The sequence below is a fragment of the Euleptes europaea genome, chromosome 12 (assembly GCF_029931775.1).
Source record: "Euleptes europaea isolate rEulEur1 chromosome 12, rEulEur1.hap1, whole genome shotgun sequence".
Lineage (NCBI taxonomy): Eukaryota > Metazoa > Chordata > Lepidosauria > Squamata > Sphaerodactylidae > Euleptes > Euleptes europaea.
In genome coordinates this window covers 27,004,363-27,022,859 of record NC_079323.1, presented here as the reverse complement: position 1 = coordinate 27,022,859, position 18,497 = coordinate 27,004,363, and the positions used below count along the sequence as shown (strand labels likewise).

At 41.0% G+C, this 18,497-nt stretch overlaps 1 protein-coding gene across 3 annotated transcripts in view; it reads left to right on the top strand.

Annotated features, from left to right (window-relative positions):
- Positions 1 to 215: 215 nt before the first annotated feature.
- The window catches only part of DCLK1 (doublecortin like kinase 1), a 222,570-nt gene continuing 204,288 nt past the window's right edge, over positions 216 to 18,497 (top strand). For all 3 annotated transcript variants that reach the window (XM_056858370.1, XM_056858371.1, XM_056858373.1), the window contains exons 1-2: positions 216 to 601; positions 15,633 to 15,979. In XM_056858370.1, the coding sequence (XP_056714348.1) occupies positions 226 to 601; positions 15,633 to 15,979 (723 nt within the window). In that variant the 5' untranslated portion in view covers positions 216 to 225. The remainder of the gene's footprint in view (positions 602 to 15,632; positions 15,980 to 18,497) is intronic.

Sequence of the window (18,497 nt, the reverse complement as noted above, 5' to 3'; positions counted from 1 at the left end):
CGTATTCTGCTACTTAGTTGATGTCATCTTGCGCCATATGACACACAACCTACTTGGTTTATATTAAGGAGAATTCTAAAATGTTGTTGAAAGAGGTTTTTGAATCTGGTTTGATGAAGCAGTCTATTTCCAGTATTAATATAGGCATAGCTAAACAATTGCAATGCGTATTAATTAGCTTGTGCTATGTGTCTTCTCCCCTTGACCCCCAGATTAACTCTCAAGATGTCCTTTGGGAGAGATATGGAGCTGGAACATTTTGATGAGCGTGATAAAGCACAGAGGTACAGCCGGGGGTCACGGGTGAACGGCCTGCCTAGCCCAACCCACAGTGCCCACTGCAGCTTCTACCGAACCCGCACTCTACAGACCCTCAGCTCCGAGAAGAAAGCCAAGAAAGTCCGCTTCTATCGCAACGGGGATCGCTATTTCAAAGGGATTGTCTATGCCATATCCCCAGATCGTTTCAGGTCTTTTGAAGCCCTGCTAGCTGATCTGACCCGAACTCTCTCTGATAATGTCAACCTGCCCCAGGGTGTGAGAACCATCTACACTATTGATGGTGCTAAGAAGATTGCCACCTTAGACCAACTGGTGGAAGGTCAGTATTAACTGAGACAGAGAGATGCCCTTACTTAGAATGTTCCATGTGTCCAGCTTTTGGACACTTCTGTTCATAACTTTTATGTATTGATATGCATCCAGTGTATTACAATACTTTTCCAATCCTATCCATGTATATAAGAGAGTACTTTTACGCACAAGCAAACAAGAGGATATGCCCAAGATCAAACGGTACAATCTAAAATTTGCCAGTTGGGAGAGGTAAGAAAATAAGGGATTAATATGAGCAAGTGCAGGTTATTATTATTTGGGTCTATAGTGTAGTCGTACGTACTAAGGCACAATTACCTGGGAGTAAGCTCAATTCAGTTAGGTGGAATTTCTGAGTAAATATGAATAGTACTGTAATGTATTACACATTTTAAGTTGACCATGGAAGGAAGAATTTAAGCCACACGTCCTCAGGACCACAGTCCTGATTGATTTTGCTGCTGCTCATAGGTGCATTTTATAGTTAAATGACATGTTGCTCTCTAATGCCACATGTAACTTTAGCTCTCAGATTATACTGCAGTACAGCCAATTGAATGCATTTGTCTCTGACCAACTTTAACTGATTTGTTGCCCTCTTCTTTTTGAAACTCAGTTGATGTAGTACTGGCTGTGGCAGGCAAATGCCTCCGTGCCTAACTTTGGGCATTGTCTTAGTTGTTCCGTACTAATAGAGGGGTCCTCATACTCAACCTTTTGGATAGGCTAGTAGCTTGGGTCCAGCAGAAAATTTCCACTAGCAGCAGGCATTTCTGCCAGCAGAATAGGACTCCCCCCCCCCCTACTGGTTTGGCCCAAAATGATCCCCAAAATAATACTTTTGAGAGACAAGGGGACCCTCAAGAACAGCATGGGGGAACTGGATATCTACAGCAGAGGAGAATATGAAAATCCCCTGCCCTCCTTTTAGGAGAAATTGAGTGGGGGCATCCAACCCAGTCTATTTAATTGACATTCTTGAGGGAGGGCCTGGAATCCAAAGGAAGATATTGTGCAGGGGAGAAGTTTGCTTGGCTTAGCAGCTTAACAAGACAACTTCTGTGAAGAGAAGAGACAGGGTTTTGGGGGTTCAGTTACTGCATAAGACAGTGTAGTGTTTCTGACTCATAGTTGTGCAGAAATTCCATCATGTATCTGCGCCCTGAGCACTGTGCTTGTATCGTAGCTTGAAGAATGAAAGCACTGCAGTGCTTCATCCCCACTTAGGTCAGCCTTATATTAACAGATTACTGGGTCTGTTGATCCTTTCCAAGGTAGCGCAAACAGATCGTTATCAGCCATGGTCCTGAAATACTTTTAATGGAGTTGGCAAGGATTGAGTTGGCTTTTCCCCGTATTTTCTACATCTTTTTAAACTGAATGTGGCAGGGATTTCACTTAGGAACTTGTGCATGGAAGGTTTATTCTACCATTGTGCTATGCTGGAATTGTGCAAATTGTTTTGGAATGTTTTTCTGAATTTGAATAGCACGATCAACTAAGAATGTGTTTTGACCAGGGGCATGAAATAAAGCAAAACGGTTTTTTAGGTATCAGAGGTGAAGCACAGAAGCAATCTCAGCATTTATCTGTTGAACATTCATGTTTAGAATACCTAGTTTAAGGTTCCCAGGTAGTCTCTGGTCAATTCTTTGGCTGATAACTTGAGTAATAGAACTGCATCGTGCCTTCAGAGCATTGCCTGACAACTAGGTGTTCTTGTCCCTACGTATCTAGTAAATATTATTCCTTATAAGCATGTAAACCGAAGAGATTTGCATTTGGTGCCAAAATCAGCACTCTTTGCACACAGCTTATGAAGACCCCTGCATAAAATTATGATGGAGTGTGTGAGTGCTCTTTACTTCTCTGTTCATCTCTAATTAAAAGCATCAGGTTAGGAGGTGACATGAAAGACCCTGGAGAGCTGCTGCCAGCCAGAGTGGATGACACAGTAATTGATAGACCAGTGATCTGACTTGTTATAAGGCACCTTCATGTGTTCCTGTGAATTCAAAGGAAGGAAATCCAGAATGAGCTAAAAAAAATATTCGCCATGAAAGAGGAGGGGGAAAATATTCCTGTTCGTAGCAACTATTGTTGTGGGATTCAGGCAATTGTAGATTTTATCAGGCTAGCTCAGAGCTTCCTAGTCAACTTTCTTCTGAAGGTTACTGGAACTAAAGATGTCCTCAGGTCTACAGGGGTGGCACCCACACACCTTGCTTGTTTATGAAATTTCTATGTAGGATTGTTTATGATAACAAATCTGGGGAGAGCATGTCCTGGGGCAATAGGATTGTTTCCACTGGCCCTGGTAATAAGCACAACCAAATGAGTACAACAGGTAAAACTAGTGAAAAAGAGTCTATGCACATACAGAGCATTATTTGCCTTTGTCTTGATCACAAGTTATATTTAATGCATATTCCGTTGAGTGGGCATGGAGCCATTCGGTACAACCCCATTTCCCTAGGTGAACAGGACTTATGAACAGTTTCAAGTTTTTAGAGATGTTCAGGTAAAGACAAAAGAACATCATATAAGTTTTAGAAAACCATTCAGTCCTCCCCCCAACCCTTCCCCTCAACAACACACACAATTGTGGGTTTGTTCATAGTAAGCTGTCTTGAGGCCCTTGTTTCAAAAGGCAGAGTATAACTTTAAAAATCAAACACATAAAATTGTTGTGAAATTATTAAACACCTCCGTTGTGTAGAGAGGAATTTTTTTTAGTATCTGAGTTTTTGCTTTTGTTACCAGAAGTTCAGCTTTGTTCTGACCTTCTAACATTTAATCAAGCAGCTAGATTTAGTGAGAGTAGATATCAAAGTTCCTTATTAAAATTAATTTTGAACCCATAATACTGTTTGCTATAAGAATCTTTCAGTTTACGTTGACTGCCTGCCAAAATCTATTTAAAAGCTTTATGTTCAGAAGAAAGAACTGAGTACAACAGTATGTGGTAATCAAATTCCCCTCGGAGAACTCTGCGTTTCACAGGTGACAACAAACTGGTAATCCCTAACCCAGAGAGTATCCAACTGTCCTTGACCAGGGCCAAAGCCTTCTCGGCTGTGTCCCCAGCTGGGTGGATCTCTCTGTCTAGAGAGGCACGGGCCCTGTGGGACCTAGCTCAGTTCTGCAGGGCTTGTAAGACTGAGATGTTCCCCCAGGCTTATGGTTGAGGTGGTGACGGGGTCTCCTCCCCTCCATTCACTGAACAATGTTATATCTAGATGATCTAACGGGAATGATTATGTACCATCTCGCAGTTTTTTAATTTTATATTATATTTTAATCTGATGTTAGTTTTATGTATGTATATTCACTGGATCTTAATGATATAGACTATATTTCATTAAGATCTAGCATAGTTAAGAGAGGTGGTTTGGAGCGGTGGTCTCTAATCTGGAGAACTGGGTTTAATTCCCCACTCTTCCACATGAACGGCGGACTCTAATCTGGTGAACCGGGTTGGTTTCCCTGCTCCTACACATGAAGCCAGCTGGGTGACCTTGGGCAAGTCACAGCTCTCTTCGAGCTCTTTCAGCCCCACCTACCTCACAGGGTATCTGTTGTGGGGAGGAGAAGGGAAGGTGATTGTAAGCCGGTTAGATTCTTCCTTAAGTGGTAGAGAAAGTTGGCATATAAAAACCAACTCTTCTTCTATATGTTGTTAGCTGCCCCGAGCCCCTCTATGGCGGGGAAGGGGTGGGACAGAAATGAAATAAAATGAATGTTAAAATAATATATCTGATTCTGAAAACTGGTCAGAAGCAATGTTTAGTCAAGTTTCCATCTTGAAAAATAGTCATCCAATGAGCAACTAAAAATACTTGCTACATTTGTAATTGTTCTTGTGAATTGTATTGTTTTAGCTGGAACTGTTGTATAACTATGCTAAATATCTAAGAAGAAACTGAGTCTTAAAGATAATGTTATTACCATCTATTGGACTTAACATAGTGAGTTTTTACTTAAATGGAAATAAATTCCTGGCCCATCCAAAAAGTATATATATTTAGGACAAACAAAATGTTCAGTTCAGATTGGCTAACCATTCTGAGTACAGTTCAGGCTTGGAATTTGTGGCAGTGTGTCTCTCTCCTCCCACTTGCTCCTTAAAAATATACTGATCTTGCAAGTTTGTCATAGATACAATTAGGCTGCAGCTGTGCTCTATATCAAAATAGCTAGAAAACTCACATGGATTTTTATTTTCCCATTTGCATTCCTGCTGAGATTGACAAATGCTTTAAAAAAAGTGGAAGGAATGACCCCTCCAAAAGGTTAAAACCTCAGCCAGTTAAAACAGTTTTTTTCCCAGAGACAAAATGTTTTCAATCTTATCTTTTTAAAATTCCTTATGATGATATCGCTTGAGGGAATGGACAGAGCACTGAAATGCTTTTGTGAGATCTGGGGAAGATGATTATTGTATGCTTTTGCCTCTGTGGATATGCCCTCCTGTTTCTCTCTGATTTTTCCTGGAGGGAGGAAGTTGTACCATAGAAAGATTGTGTTCGGTAAGTAAAAGGAGGATCTTGTCCCAAACAGGACCTTGTCTGACCCCCTGACATCAGGTTTGAGCAGTGCTGAGCCAAATGAATGTTACAAACCAAAGGATCCTTTAATAGGTGTGGATGAAAGAGTTTGTAATAGCTATATGACAAACAAACTCCATCTTGTCAAGATGGAGATACTGGTAGATCTAGATGATAGTAGAATATTGACTGTTTTAGGCTCAGTGACTCTTTAAAATATCATAATTTTAGTTTGGAGGTACTTTTAGAGTTGACCAGTCCTTGGCTGCTCAAGTAGAATTGGCTGCTTGAAGCACATTTGACCAGTGTTGGCCCCCTAAGGGGAAGGCAGGACCTGATTGTTGTACTGGAGTCTGTCTAGGAATCCTCTGACAATCTTGAGACGGCTTCAACTGGTCTGTGGCAAGAGTATTAACATAAACAAAACTGCAATGCTTATTTGTTAAAGACAGGGATTTGTGGAAATTCTTATACCATGGAACAAAATGATTTTTTCCAATTTTTAAAAATGAGGGGAGGGGAATTGAAGCATAGGCAGTAGATTTTTATAAAACCAAAATTATTCTACAGCTTAAAGAACATGAAATACATAGCATATAAAACAGTACTATTTAGTATATTTACAAGAGAGGAACCTGCGAGTAGTTATGGGGAGCCCTTCATTTCCCCCTTCCCCACACTATTCTTTCTCTTCTCCTGGAAGCCCCCATATCCTCTCCCCTTTCCTTGCTTCCTTTTCTCCTTTCACTCACCAACCAACTTTTATCTGTCCCCCTCCCAGTCTTCAGATTTATTACTTGTGTCATTTATATCCCACCTTTGTTCCCATTGGGGACCCAAAGCAGCTTACATCATTCTCCTCTCCTCCATTTTATCCTCACAGCAACCCTGAGAAGTTGGTTAGGCTGAGACAGAGTGATTGTCCAAAGTTTGTCCTCTGCCGTAGAGGTTTGATGGGTAGAGTATACCCTAAAAGTCTAACCACTACACAACATTGTATCTCAGCTTTCCCTCCTTCTCTCCCACTGGCAGCTTCCCCTTGTGAAAATCCTGGCCCAGTTGAAAAACCTGGGTAGCAAGTTCCTCAGGGGAGCTGTGTGGTGGCCAGTACTAGGCCCAAACAAGTCACACAAGTTATGCAGTTGCTGCTTCTGGGCCTAGGTGAGCTATTTGGCATGAAGTCCTGTGGTAGGTGAGTGAGTTGCACATTGTATAGTAGCAATCTGCCTAGTGATTTCTGCTGGGGCTGGCCCCAGTGAGTCCTCCCTTCAGGGCGTGAGGTAAGAGGAAGGGGGGAGTAGGAGGACAAAATAGCCCTGGAAAGAGTCCTCCTTCCTTTTACTAGCACAAACCATAGTTTGAACATGGTAGGGGTTGCCTAGCAACCCTCATAATGGCCACTGAGATTGCCTTTGTTAAAGGTACAGGTGCTGCTTCTATTATTTTGTGGGGTTTTAAACTCCCCTTTTTTAGTTTTTAGATTTCTGATTTTTCTGCAAAGCTAGGACTTTCCTCAGGTTTGAAGAACCTCTAGGTTCTTCTCTCTAGGTATCTCCATCTGAGATGGGTAGTGACAGGTGGGGCTTTCTCAGTGGGAGTGCTATGTGCATGGCACTTTCTTGTCTGCACAGTTCATCTGGTTCCTTCCTGGCATGGAGCCTAAATTCAAAGACCTGTTCATTCTGTTTCTAGTGGTGTTACAATGCTGATGTTTATGTGCTGCTCTGTATTTTGTTTAGTCCGGGTATCATTGGAGTATTATGGAAGTGCAGCTATGAGACACAAGCTGTGCATGTTCCTGGAGTGGTGAAGGAGTAATTGCAGTTGGTCCTATATGTTGTTATTGTTATTATTATTAATGATGTGTGGAGTGGCCCAGCAGCTGAAGACTCGCTTGCAAAATCAGCAGTGGACATTTCCATGTCACTTTGTTTTGTTGTTTTGCATTCAAACCCCCTTGTTTTGCAGGCTGAGCATCGGTATTAGGATTGTAATGTGTTGTGGAAGTGCAGACACAGCTGTCATTGGTGAAATCATGAGCATTATCCAGTAAGTGCCTATGAAACAATGTCACTTCTGGCAGAATTCACAGCGATAATGATTCCTTACAGAAGTGTTTCCATGAGGGAAGACATCTGGATCCTGTGCAACAAATATAAACAGATAATTTTGAAAGTCCCCTTAAAGTGTCCTTACAAAGAGATCTGTGACATGACAAGTTGGAAGTGTACTGTTTCCTTTCAAAGGAAGGTCATTTCCTAAGTTGCTACTTGCTGGTGAAATTTCCTCTCATTGGGCATATTTCAGCTGCTAGTGTTGTTCAGGTTAGAACTGTGCCTTCTTGCATACTTTCTCTAATAAAGTACTTTGACAAAAAACATGTTTTCCTTTCCTTTATCCCTTAGAAGCTCCTTGATCCTCTGATCTTGAGCAGCGTAATTTTAAATCTAATGTTTGAGGGATCTAAGGACTGAAATAAATCTTGCAAAAATATGTTTTAAAGAAGGACAAAAATGGTCTTTGGTCTTCAGAAAGGGACAGTGCTCCATTAAATATTGATCAACCAGGCATTCAAAGAGCTATATTATTGCTACATTAAAAAACACGAGATTTTGTCAAATCTTTCTAATGATATCTGAGTGCTTCTACACAGCAACAAGGCTATTGGGCAGCTGTTTAGAGAAGCTGTTAAGTTGTTTGGAAATGCGTTCGTCTATGGATGGCGAGCATGCCTTAGTGTTACTCCCATAGATGTAATTATTAATTAATGGTTCTCGGTAGATTGCGATTGCAGGTGTTCAGAGTTTTTTCTCCCCCCTTCCCAGACAGCTTGGCTGAACATAGACTGGGGAACAATCAGTGGAGTCTCTCAATGGCTGTGCTCTATGCTAATGTCAACTTGCTGTGTTAAAAAAAGAGAGGCTGTAGTACAGTGCAGTTCTCCATGCTTTGTTGAACTTTAGCTTTTGAAACGCCAGTAACCTCAATGCCTAACTTTTCATAGTAGACAAATATAATTAATATGGAATTAGAAATGGAAACTGACATTTTGTAATGGAGAAAATTCCATTGGGAAGATCTGTGCAAACACAAAAGTTCTGTTTACTATAGTTATTCTCCATGTTTTTCACTGGGACTCAGACTGGATTATGCAGTGTAAATCGGTATGTGTGTGTTAAGTGCCGTCAAGTCGCTTCCGACTCATGGCGACCCAATGAATGAAAGTCCTCCAAAATGTCCAAAATTGGTATAATCAATATCTAATAAGCAGTGGACTAAGATTACAGAAATTTGAATAAGCATAGCATATTAGACATACATTTGTTATGTTATTGCCTCGGGTGATGGACGGAGGGAGTACTTCAGAGGGCAGCCGTGTTGGTCTGCAGTAGAACAGCTAGAGTCAAGTCCAGTAGCACCTTAGAGACTAACAAGATTTTCATGCTATAAGCTTTTGAGAGTCAAAGTTCCCTTTGTAAGAGGAAGTGCAACTTGGATGATTCTCCTGGATCTCTTAGTGGCTTTTAGTCCCATCGATCATGATATCCTTCTGGACTGTCTGTTTGGGCTGGGATTGAGAGGCACCATTCTGTGGGAGGTCTGGTCCCATCTGGAGGGTAGGTTTCAGAAGGCGGTGCTGGGGGACTGCTGCACAGCGCTTTGGCCTTCAGCCTGAGCGGAAAAGATCTGGCCACTGTGATGCCCTGGTTACATCTGGATTTAGTTTTGTGGGGCTGCCCATTGGAAACTTCAGTTGATGTAGAATGCTGCAGCCAGGATGTTCTGGAGTGGGTTGTAGGGACCATATCATTCCAGTTTTGGCCAATCTTCACTGACTCCCAATTTGTTTCTGGGCACAATTCAAAGTGCTGGTCTTGATCTTCAAAACCTTATTGGTTTTGGGATCAACATACCTGAAGAACTGCCCACTGTCTTTTGAACCTGCCCAACCACTACATCATCTTTGGAGGCTGTGATCTGAGTGCCCTTGAGTATGTTCAAGATGAGACAGGTCACAAACCGGGAGAGGGTCTTCTTGGTCATGCCACCAAGGCTCTGGAGCATTCACCTCAGGGAGGTTTGCTTCTCCCCTTCTGTTGCTGTCTTCTGCCAGCAGGTGAAGACTTTGTGTTTGGCATCCCCTCAGCAATCCCTCCTTCCTAACCAATGTTTTAATTTCTGTTTTTATGTTTTGTATGTATTGTAACTCTGTTTTGTGTTTTAATTTGTGTTGGGGTTTTGATTTTAATAGGTTTGAAAAGTGGTTTTGTTATGTATGTTTTAAATTGTTATCTGCCTTGGTGGCCCTTGTAAGAGCTGAAAGGCAGAACACAAATTTTGTAAATAAAAATAAATAATAAATACAGAGTGCACATACAGTGCAGAAAATTTCTTTTACATCAGTGGAAAACAATGTGGTGACAACTGGGTAATACATGCAGATAACAGATAATATGTCCTACATGCGTGCTGTCCCTTTCTCCTTATAAAGTACCTCCTGAACAATTCTGCAATAATATAACCCTGTTACCTTTGTGTGAGCATTCTCAATGGTAACCCAAAGTTTGGGTACCCCTTCTTAAGAATGGTCCATCAGAGTCTAAGCAAGGTTTTTGTTTGTTTGTTTAAAAAGATTTATGGGCCAGGGAGAAGTTGTTGTGCAGTGAGAGAGTGAAACTGGATCTCTCTCTACTGCTGAAAGTATTGTTTCAACATTTATGCACGGGGATAGCTGATAGATGGAAAACCTCTCAAGATATCTCTGAGTTATGATTATTCTGTTCAAAATTGATTCAACAAGATTTGATTCATGATAGATGAATGTTTATTAGGTTGTTTTCGTATCCCTTGGGAGGATATTTTGTGTAACTGCCTCATAGACAGCACATTTTTTCCTGGCCTAATACGTTTGCCAGTCTGTTATCACCTTCCATTATGGTATTGTCACCTATATGAATGATTATTGTCACTTGATGCCAAGTCAACCTTGCCTGTTCATGAAATATTGCATGCAATGGTAAGATCTTTCTTTTGTGCACACACACTGCTTCAGATACAATCCATTCCATCCCCAAATACCTATATAGAGTAGGTTCTGTGTGCCTTGGGGCAGTGATTTTGTTCCCCCAGGGGGTAATTACAAATCTGGGACCATTCAGAACTTTTGTGGGCAAATGGGGAGATTAGCGATTTTAGTCAAGCCCTTATCTCCGCATGCAGTGGCTTCTGGGTCATAAAGTGTTCATTGTAAGCTGCTGCCTTAAGTTCTTAGAGATATGAAGTATAGAAATGTAGTTTGAACCCTGTGAGTTTGGTCCTCTTTGGGAGTTTGGGGGGGGGAAGGTATTTTGTCCCTGAGAGGGAACATAGGAATTTTCGGGGGGGGGGGGAGGAGGAAAGGAGTGTCCTGAAGGGAAAGAGAATTTTGAGGGGGGAAAGGGGGTTCTGAGAAGAAAAGGGGGAGAGAAGCCATCTGGGGCAGAGGGCAGAGTGACCTGAGAATGAGCCTCAAGATAGCTGCAACCTCTGGATATCTACACACACAGAGAGCACCATCACATAGAGAGTCAGCCAAGCCTCAGCAGACAGGTTGTGAGGGACTTTCAGAAGGCCCCAGAGAGACTGAAAAGACTCTAATCATCTCTTTTGTTCCAACTTTAAGTCATGTTGTCTAAATTTGAGTTTTGGTATACGTGTGTTTCCCATCCCTCATTCTTGAATTAAACCTCACTTCTGTTTTAAGCTCTATTTGTGTATGGTTATAAGTGACTGGAGGGTCTGGGAGTTGTCTTTGGTTTTTTTTTTTTTTTTTTTTGCCTACTGGTCATCCCTCCTGTTAGGAAAGTAGACTCCAGTGGGCCGGAGGCACCACTACTTTCTTTCTTGTTAGCCCCTCTCCAATTAACCAACCCAGGACCAATAGCTTCTTCCTCCAACTGAGGTTGGTGAGAGAAACTGGGGTTACACAATATTCTCAAATTGTGTTTAATGTGTCTTAAGTAAAGCAAATGTTCAAACTACCCAAGCAGATGATGTGCAGTGAACAAACCCCCAGGAGCCAAAAATAATGAGAAATAAATTAACAAATGACAAGACTAATGGGCAGTCAGGCAGTGGCGTAGGTTGGACTTCATTGGTCATCTTGATTACACAGGCTAGACCTTTGATTCAGGACTTGTTTTTATGCATCTAGGCCAGAGATGTGACTGTGCTTCCAGTGGAAGCTGCCCACGTGCCCTCATGGTCCACTTCAAACTTCGAGAGTCATTAGGCTATTCCTTTTAAACACAGGAATGAGGACAATGTACTGTGTAGGCTACGTACTCTTGTGTTGTGTCATTGCTGATATGTTTTGCTCAAGCTTCATCTTGATAAGATGGAGGTACTCTTGGAGGTAAGCCTCAGCAATTGTAGAGAAATTTAGATGACAGCCTGGTTCCTATGTACTGATTATGGTCTTGCTGTTCTTTAAATGTTGGGAGAAGGGCAGACTTACAAATATTTTAAATAAATACATTGGAAGAAGATTGGGATGCTTGTCAGCTTTTCTAATATTTTCTTTTTTTTAATGTATCAATCTTGGATTCTTCTCGAAGTATTGAAAGAAATGGGGATCTACAAGCATGTTAGGCTTTAAACATCAAAGGATGAAACTTCCCCTCTGCCCAGTATAAGCTTTCTTGTACAAATAAAACCAAACCACTTTCGGTCTATAATCTTATACACCGTTGCTTGAGAGTGGTAAATCCTATTGAGTATAGAAAGGCCTGATTAAACATGTATAGGATTGCATAATAAGTGGTAAATTAAATGCAATCTGCATGTTCTTCCAATCATTTTGTTACCAGAGTTTCTGGAAAAAGTTACCTACTGAAAATAAAGCTGCAAGGACCCCTGAAAATGTTTTCTCTGGAACCATCACCCCTTAATTGATTTTGACTGGTAATACATGGTTAGTTATCCTGTAACAAGGTTATGCCTTCAAATTTTACATGTGGCCAAAGGAATCCTTGCTTTACATTGCTGTACAACATGAAAAATGAATTCTCAACCTGGCGTTTGTTGAGTTCTGGATGACAGTAGTCATATCTTTCTTTGTCTCATAAACCTTACTTTTCTGATAAGTGTATTGAGCAGTCAATTTTAAGAAATGGGTGGGGGCATTTGGGAGGTATGTTTCTAGAAGCATCTTCTGCAGTCGAAAGGGGGGGGTTCAACCAGTTTTATCTATCTGTGCCAGCCTTTGACCACCGTGCCCTGTGCCCTATCAGCACCAATTTATATCATCTACCACAGAAAGTATGATTAATTTGAATAGGGCGCATAAACCTGTAAGAAGGAAGAATTATTTTTATGGTGAGTTAACTGTCCCTAGTCTCTTTTGAATCCATGTCTGAGGGTATTGCATCTACATATAGATTCCAACTGAATTGCTGGCTTGCTAATTTAGATTTTTTTAAACTCACCTTTTTCTGAAACTGGACGCATAGTGAATACCTGTTATAATGATAATAAAAGCCATATACACTTAAAATCCATAAAAACAAACAGATCAAGCGGTGGCAGTGTCAAAAATCCCCCTGAATAGGCCCACGTCGCACAACTTGCAGAATCTCAGCAACATGGAAGCCTTCCAAAAATTTAAGAAAGTATTGCATAGAACAGGAGCAGCCACTGAAAAAGCATTAGATCTAGCAGTGGTTCTGCCCCCAAATCTCCAGGAATTTCTTAACCTGGAGTGGGCAACCCTAATTCTTTCAACAGTACATTTTGCATCAGAGGATGTCCAGATGAATGACACCTTAAAGATATAGCTGATGTTGCTGGGTCATGTGATAATTTCAATTAAGTGAATACAGAGACAGTTGGTATTAACATTTGTTACAGGAACTTGTCTGTAGGTTTGTGTCTACATCAGATGGCTCACTGCTGCTGTAGAATGGTTACTTCAGGGTGAGTTGTTGGTAAGCAAGAATAGGTCTTCTCCCATCCCAACCAGATGAGCAGCAACTCTGGAATTTCCCATAAAGTTAGGTATCCATACATTTTTTAATCAATCTAGTTTGCCCATTCAAAAATATATCCAATGCCTATTCATGCCCCCCTTTATCTAGATCACTGGTTCCCAACCGGGGGTCCGCGAGAACGAAATTAAGGTCCGCGAAACAAAGTTATAAACCCATAATAAATTAATATTTTCAATTAAAAGTTCTCTATTATAAAAATATATATTCAAATATTATTCTAAGTTTAATGTTTAACTAACAGTTATGATTAAAGTTTATTTTCAAATTCTCGGAATTTTTATTTTGAACCTTGGGGTCCCTGCACCGAACAAAAAAGTCCTAGTGGTCCCTGGTCAAAAAAAGGTTGGGAACCAGTGATCTAGATGCTATTTTTGGGTCACTCAAACAATATTAATCAGAGTGAATGCATACAATGGATATAAATTTCAGTGGCATTTGTGAACTGTTAAAGCCACAAAACAATAGTTTAATATTATTTTAATGCAGGGTAACAAATTTTACTGTAGCACGTGGGTTTGTTCTTAAAAATCTTTTCTTTGCAAGCACATTGACTGTTGTATTGATGTAGATGTACCAGTCCTATTCTAGAAAGCCTTCCTTAAAAACCAAGTAATGGTACATGAAAATTAATTATCTTGTTGGGTGAATTTTTATATACAAAGAAAAGGCACTTACTTGGTTTTTGACCTTGTAATAATTGAACTCTTGGCACTAAAAATGTTGGATGGAGTACACAGATAAAAGAGAATGTGTCCTGCTTGATCATTCTTAGATCTTTGCTACAGTTAATCGTTTGGTCTTTGTTATTCAAAGCTTCCACCAGAGTAAACTGGATTGTAATAAGAGCTTAACATTGCCTTCCATAAATAGAGCGGTCAAGTGTCTTTCCCTTTCAGTCTGTATTGGGTCTAAAACTTTAAGGGAAGAAAGTTTTGTTTTCATTAATTAAAAAAAGTGTGTCTTATAATAAGACTGTATTCCTAGACATATTTTATTGGGGTTTTTTTTCTGAAGAACCAGAGTGCCACCCATATTGCTACTATTCTTCCCCCTGCCTTTGTAGCTAACTATGTTGCAGCTTGTTTTCTTTATTATCCTTGCAGTCAGCTTGCAAGTTCAATCTTAGTAATGAAACACATAAGTGTATATTAATGGTACATATTTTTCAATAGTTTTGGTTTGAATTCAATTAGATTTTTTCACTCAGTCTCACTCCCCAATCTTATCCTTACTGCAGCCCTTGTCCCACATGTCTTTTGTACGTGCCGGTCTTATGATCCAAAGTGTAGCCTTTTTTGTGGTCAAAGGGGTCCTGTCATTTCCTTTTTCACCAGCAGAAAAAACTGTTGGATCCAACCCATAGTGGACTTTTTGGAAAGGTTCAATAACTCTTTGCCTTGCCCACATCAACAGTAGCAGTGAAATTGTAAGCAAAGTTGTACCCTGCTAAGCTTATTGACATGAGTGGCTTTAAGAAGAGAATAACTCTGCTTGGAATAGTTTCAGAGGGTAGCCATGTTGGTTTGCAGTAGAATAGCTAGAGTCGTGTCCAGTAATACCTTAGAGACCAACAAGACTTTCAGGCTATGAGCTTTCGAGAGTCAAAGCTCTCTGACAAAGGATGCTTTGACTCTCGAAAGCTCATACCCTGAAAATCTTGTTGTTCTCTAAGGGTACTACTGGACACGCATCTAGCTCTGCTTGGGATTACAGTATAATAGAGTTAAATCAAGCTTTATGTTTGTTTATAAATTATGCATTTGTTTTTTTCAGATTTGTGACTTCACTTGGTATGAATCAAAGAATTTGTTATATTAAGAGAAACTAAATTACTTCTATTTGGGGGATAATGTATTAATATTAAAAGATATATGTGATACAGTATTAGAAGACTCTGCAAGACTGTTGTAATATTGCCTATTGTTATTTATTCAGATATTTTATTTCTCCCCATTGGGGTCTCACTGCAGCTTATAACATTCTCACCTCCACCATTTCATCCTTACAATGACCATCCTATGAGGTAGGTTAGGATGACTAGTCCAAGGTCACACAGCAAGCTTCCATGGCAGTGTGGAAATTTGAACCTGGGTCTCCCAGGCCTAGTCTGACACTCTAACCACTTAGAGGGAAGTCCCTCTTTACGTATTCTATATGAGACTGCTACACTGGCAGTCTCATATAGAATATGTAAAGAGGGACTTCCAGTTCTACCTATGCTAGAGAATGGATTTAAATATTTGACAGATTGTCTTCCAGTTACCTCTCTAAAACCTCCAGGGAGATTAGGTTTTATTGGAAATGCATTCCAGACATAGAGAATGGTAATGTATCCAAATCATTGTATTAAGGTATCATAAGCAAACAGAAAACTTGGGGGTGGGGGGTCTGTGACATAAATTGTAACAGTTGGGAGTAATTTGATGTGTTGGAATTAATGAGTGAAACCTTTTTTTTTCCCTAGGGGAGAGCTATGTGTGCGGTTCAATAGAGCCATTCAAGAAGTTGGAGTACACAAAGAATGTAAATCCAAATTGGTCGGTGAATGTCAAAACCACCTCCGCTTCCCGCACAGTGGCCTCTCTTGCCGCGGCCAAAGGAGGCCCTTCTGATACAAAGGAGAACAAGGATTTCATTAGACCCAAGCTGGTCACAATCATCCGAAGTGGTGTAAAGCCACGTAAAGCAGTCCGGATTCTGCTTAACAAGAAGACGGCGCATTCGTTTGAGCAGGTTCTCACTGACATTACTGATGCCATCAAGTTGGATTCTGGAGTAGTTAAGCGCCTGTACACACTGGATGGAAAACAGGTAAGAGAACTCTAGAGAGTCCAGTATGAAGAATTGTGCATAGGGCTGGAATCAGTGGCTGTTCTGATGCAAACTACAATTTTCTTGACCAGCTATCTTGTAAACATGATACAGTGGAACACACCATAATCAAACAGAGCCACAACTAGCAGATCCATTACAAACCATGTGAATTACTTGATTTCCCCCCCCCCCAATATTGCAAGTATTAGAGCATGTCTGCATGCACACAGTTGCCAGGAGGATTGTGCAAGACAAAGTTCACTAAATAGTTCATCAACTATTTTTATTGACAACAAGAAATTGTGGGGAATTAAAAAAAACTACTTTTTAAAACATTTACAGTGTGGATAAGTACCCCTAACATCATCATCTCTTAAGGGAGCAGTAGCCTTATTCCCAGATAGAGGAAAACCATATTGGCAGCAGGGAAAAAACCAAGGAGCCAAATCTTCTTGTGCTGCAGAAGATTCTAGGAGTTGGACTAGTGTGATGTCGGGGCTCCACATGGTTGGGTAATGTCAAGAGTTGGCATCCTCTCTCTCCTCCTGCTCCTCCTCTCCCGCTCTCCCCAGCAAAGTCTAGATATATAGCATCTGACTTTAGGGATCACTTGATAGTTACGTTACTTCTAGTTAAGGTTTAAATGGGCATAGAACAGAACAAGCAACTAAATGCTGAAGTATTCACTCTTCATGGTTTTGCTCTGTCAATTTCATGGCCTCATTTTTGAAACTGGCTGGTTAACACCTTTCTGCCATGTGGGCCAATCAAACCAATTGTAGTGATAGTAGCTTTCTATATTATTTAGGGTGCACATTATCCCATAATCAATGCACAGTTGACCTCTGGTAGTGACGTGGAGTGCACAACCTAAGTTTAGTGCTCTTTCTGATTTTACCAGATTGGATATAGTGCAGCCCTGACCTGAACAGCCTAGGCTAGCCTGATCTCTCCAGCTCTCAGAAGCTAAGCAGGGTCATCCCTGGCAAGTATTTGGATGGGAGACCTCCAGGAAATACCAGGGTCATGACATGGAGGCAGGCAATGGCAAACTGCCTCTGAATGTCTCTTGCCTTGAAAAGCCCATCCGGGGTCGCTGTAAGTCAGAAGTGTCTTGACAGAAATAAACAAACAAATAAATAAAAGATACAGTGCTCTGACCTGGATAGGCCAGGCTAGCCTGATCTCATCGGATCTTGGAAGCTAAGCAGTATCAGCCCTGGTCAGTATCTGGATGGGAGTCCACCAAGGATGTCTAGGGTGGCTATGCAGAGGAAGGCAGTGGCAAACCATCTATGAACGTTGGTTGCCTTGCGGGGTCACCATAAGTCTTCATGGCAAAAAAAAGAAAGATACAGTGTCTTGCAGCATGTGGGTTTGCTGATAGCAGAATGCCTCAAAATGTTTTTAAAACACTACTTCATTCTAGGTGAATTTGCAGGATTACTACAAGCAGTGATTGACTTGACAGCGTCTCCTTGTCTCCTTCTGTTGTTGAGTAATGGCTTTTGGTGACTAAAAACCTTTTGGATATAAGGTGGGACTTCCATGTGACCAAGTTTTTTAAAAACAAAACAAAACACTGAAGGGCCCCCAGGCTGAGTGTTCACTTAAAGCCTCCCCATTCCCTCCTACTGTATCCTATGCCAGTCTTGCTTTTTTCCCCCTCAGTTGGAAAAAAAGTAGCTACTCAGGCAGTCTTTCCAAAAAACTATTTATACTTGGCCTCCAAATTTAACACAGTAATATTGTCGTGATCTTGGAAGCTAAGCAGTGTCGGCCCCAGTTAGTATTTGGATGGTAGACTACCAAGGAAATTCAGGGTGGCTATGCAGAGGCCCTGACCTGGAGAGCCCCAGGCTAGCCTGATCTCATCAGATCTCAGAAGCTAAACAGGGTCGGCCCTGGTTAGAATTTGGATGGGCAACCAAGGACTATCAGGGCTGTGACGAGGAGGCAGGCAATAGCAAACCACCTCCGAACATCTCTTGCCTTGAAAACCCTCTTGGGTCACCATAAGTCAGCTGTGACTTGATGGTACGCACATGCACACACACACACACACACACGCAGAGGCAGGCAATGGCAAATAACCTCTCAATGTCTCTTGCCTTGAAAACCCTATGGGAACACCATAAGTGGGCTGCGACTGGACAGCAAAAAAAAGTTAAAATTTTATGTCTCAGAAATTGATAGATACAAACAAAATGGATTGGATTCGTTTTCAAAATGTTGTTCTTCAGCAAACCTGTTTTGCAGGGGTCTGGACCGCAGTTTAGTAGAGTTTTGAAAGAAAGAAAAAAGGTGACCTTGTTGAGCTGAGCAAATGTATGATTCATGAATGATATTGGGCCAGTAACACACTGTCAGCTTAACAGGACTTCCGGAGTTGTATTTGAGGACCAAATGGGGAGGGGACAATGATGTTTGCCTTCCTGAGACCCTTGAAAGAAGGTATTAAAATGCAATAGACGTAAAATAATTGCTTTCTGCTGTTGGCCCTGGTAGTAGTTCC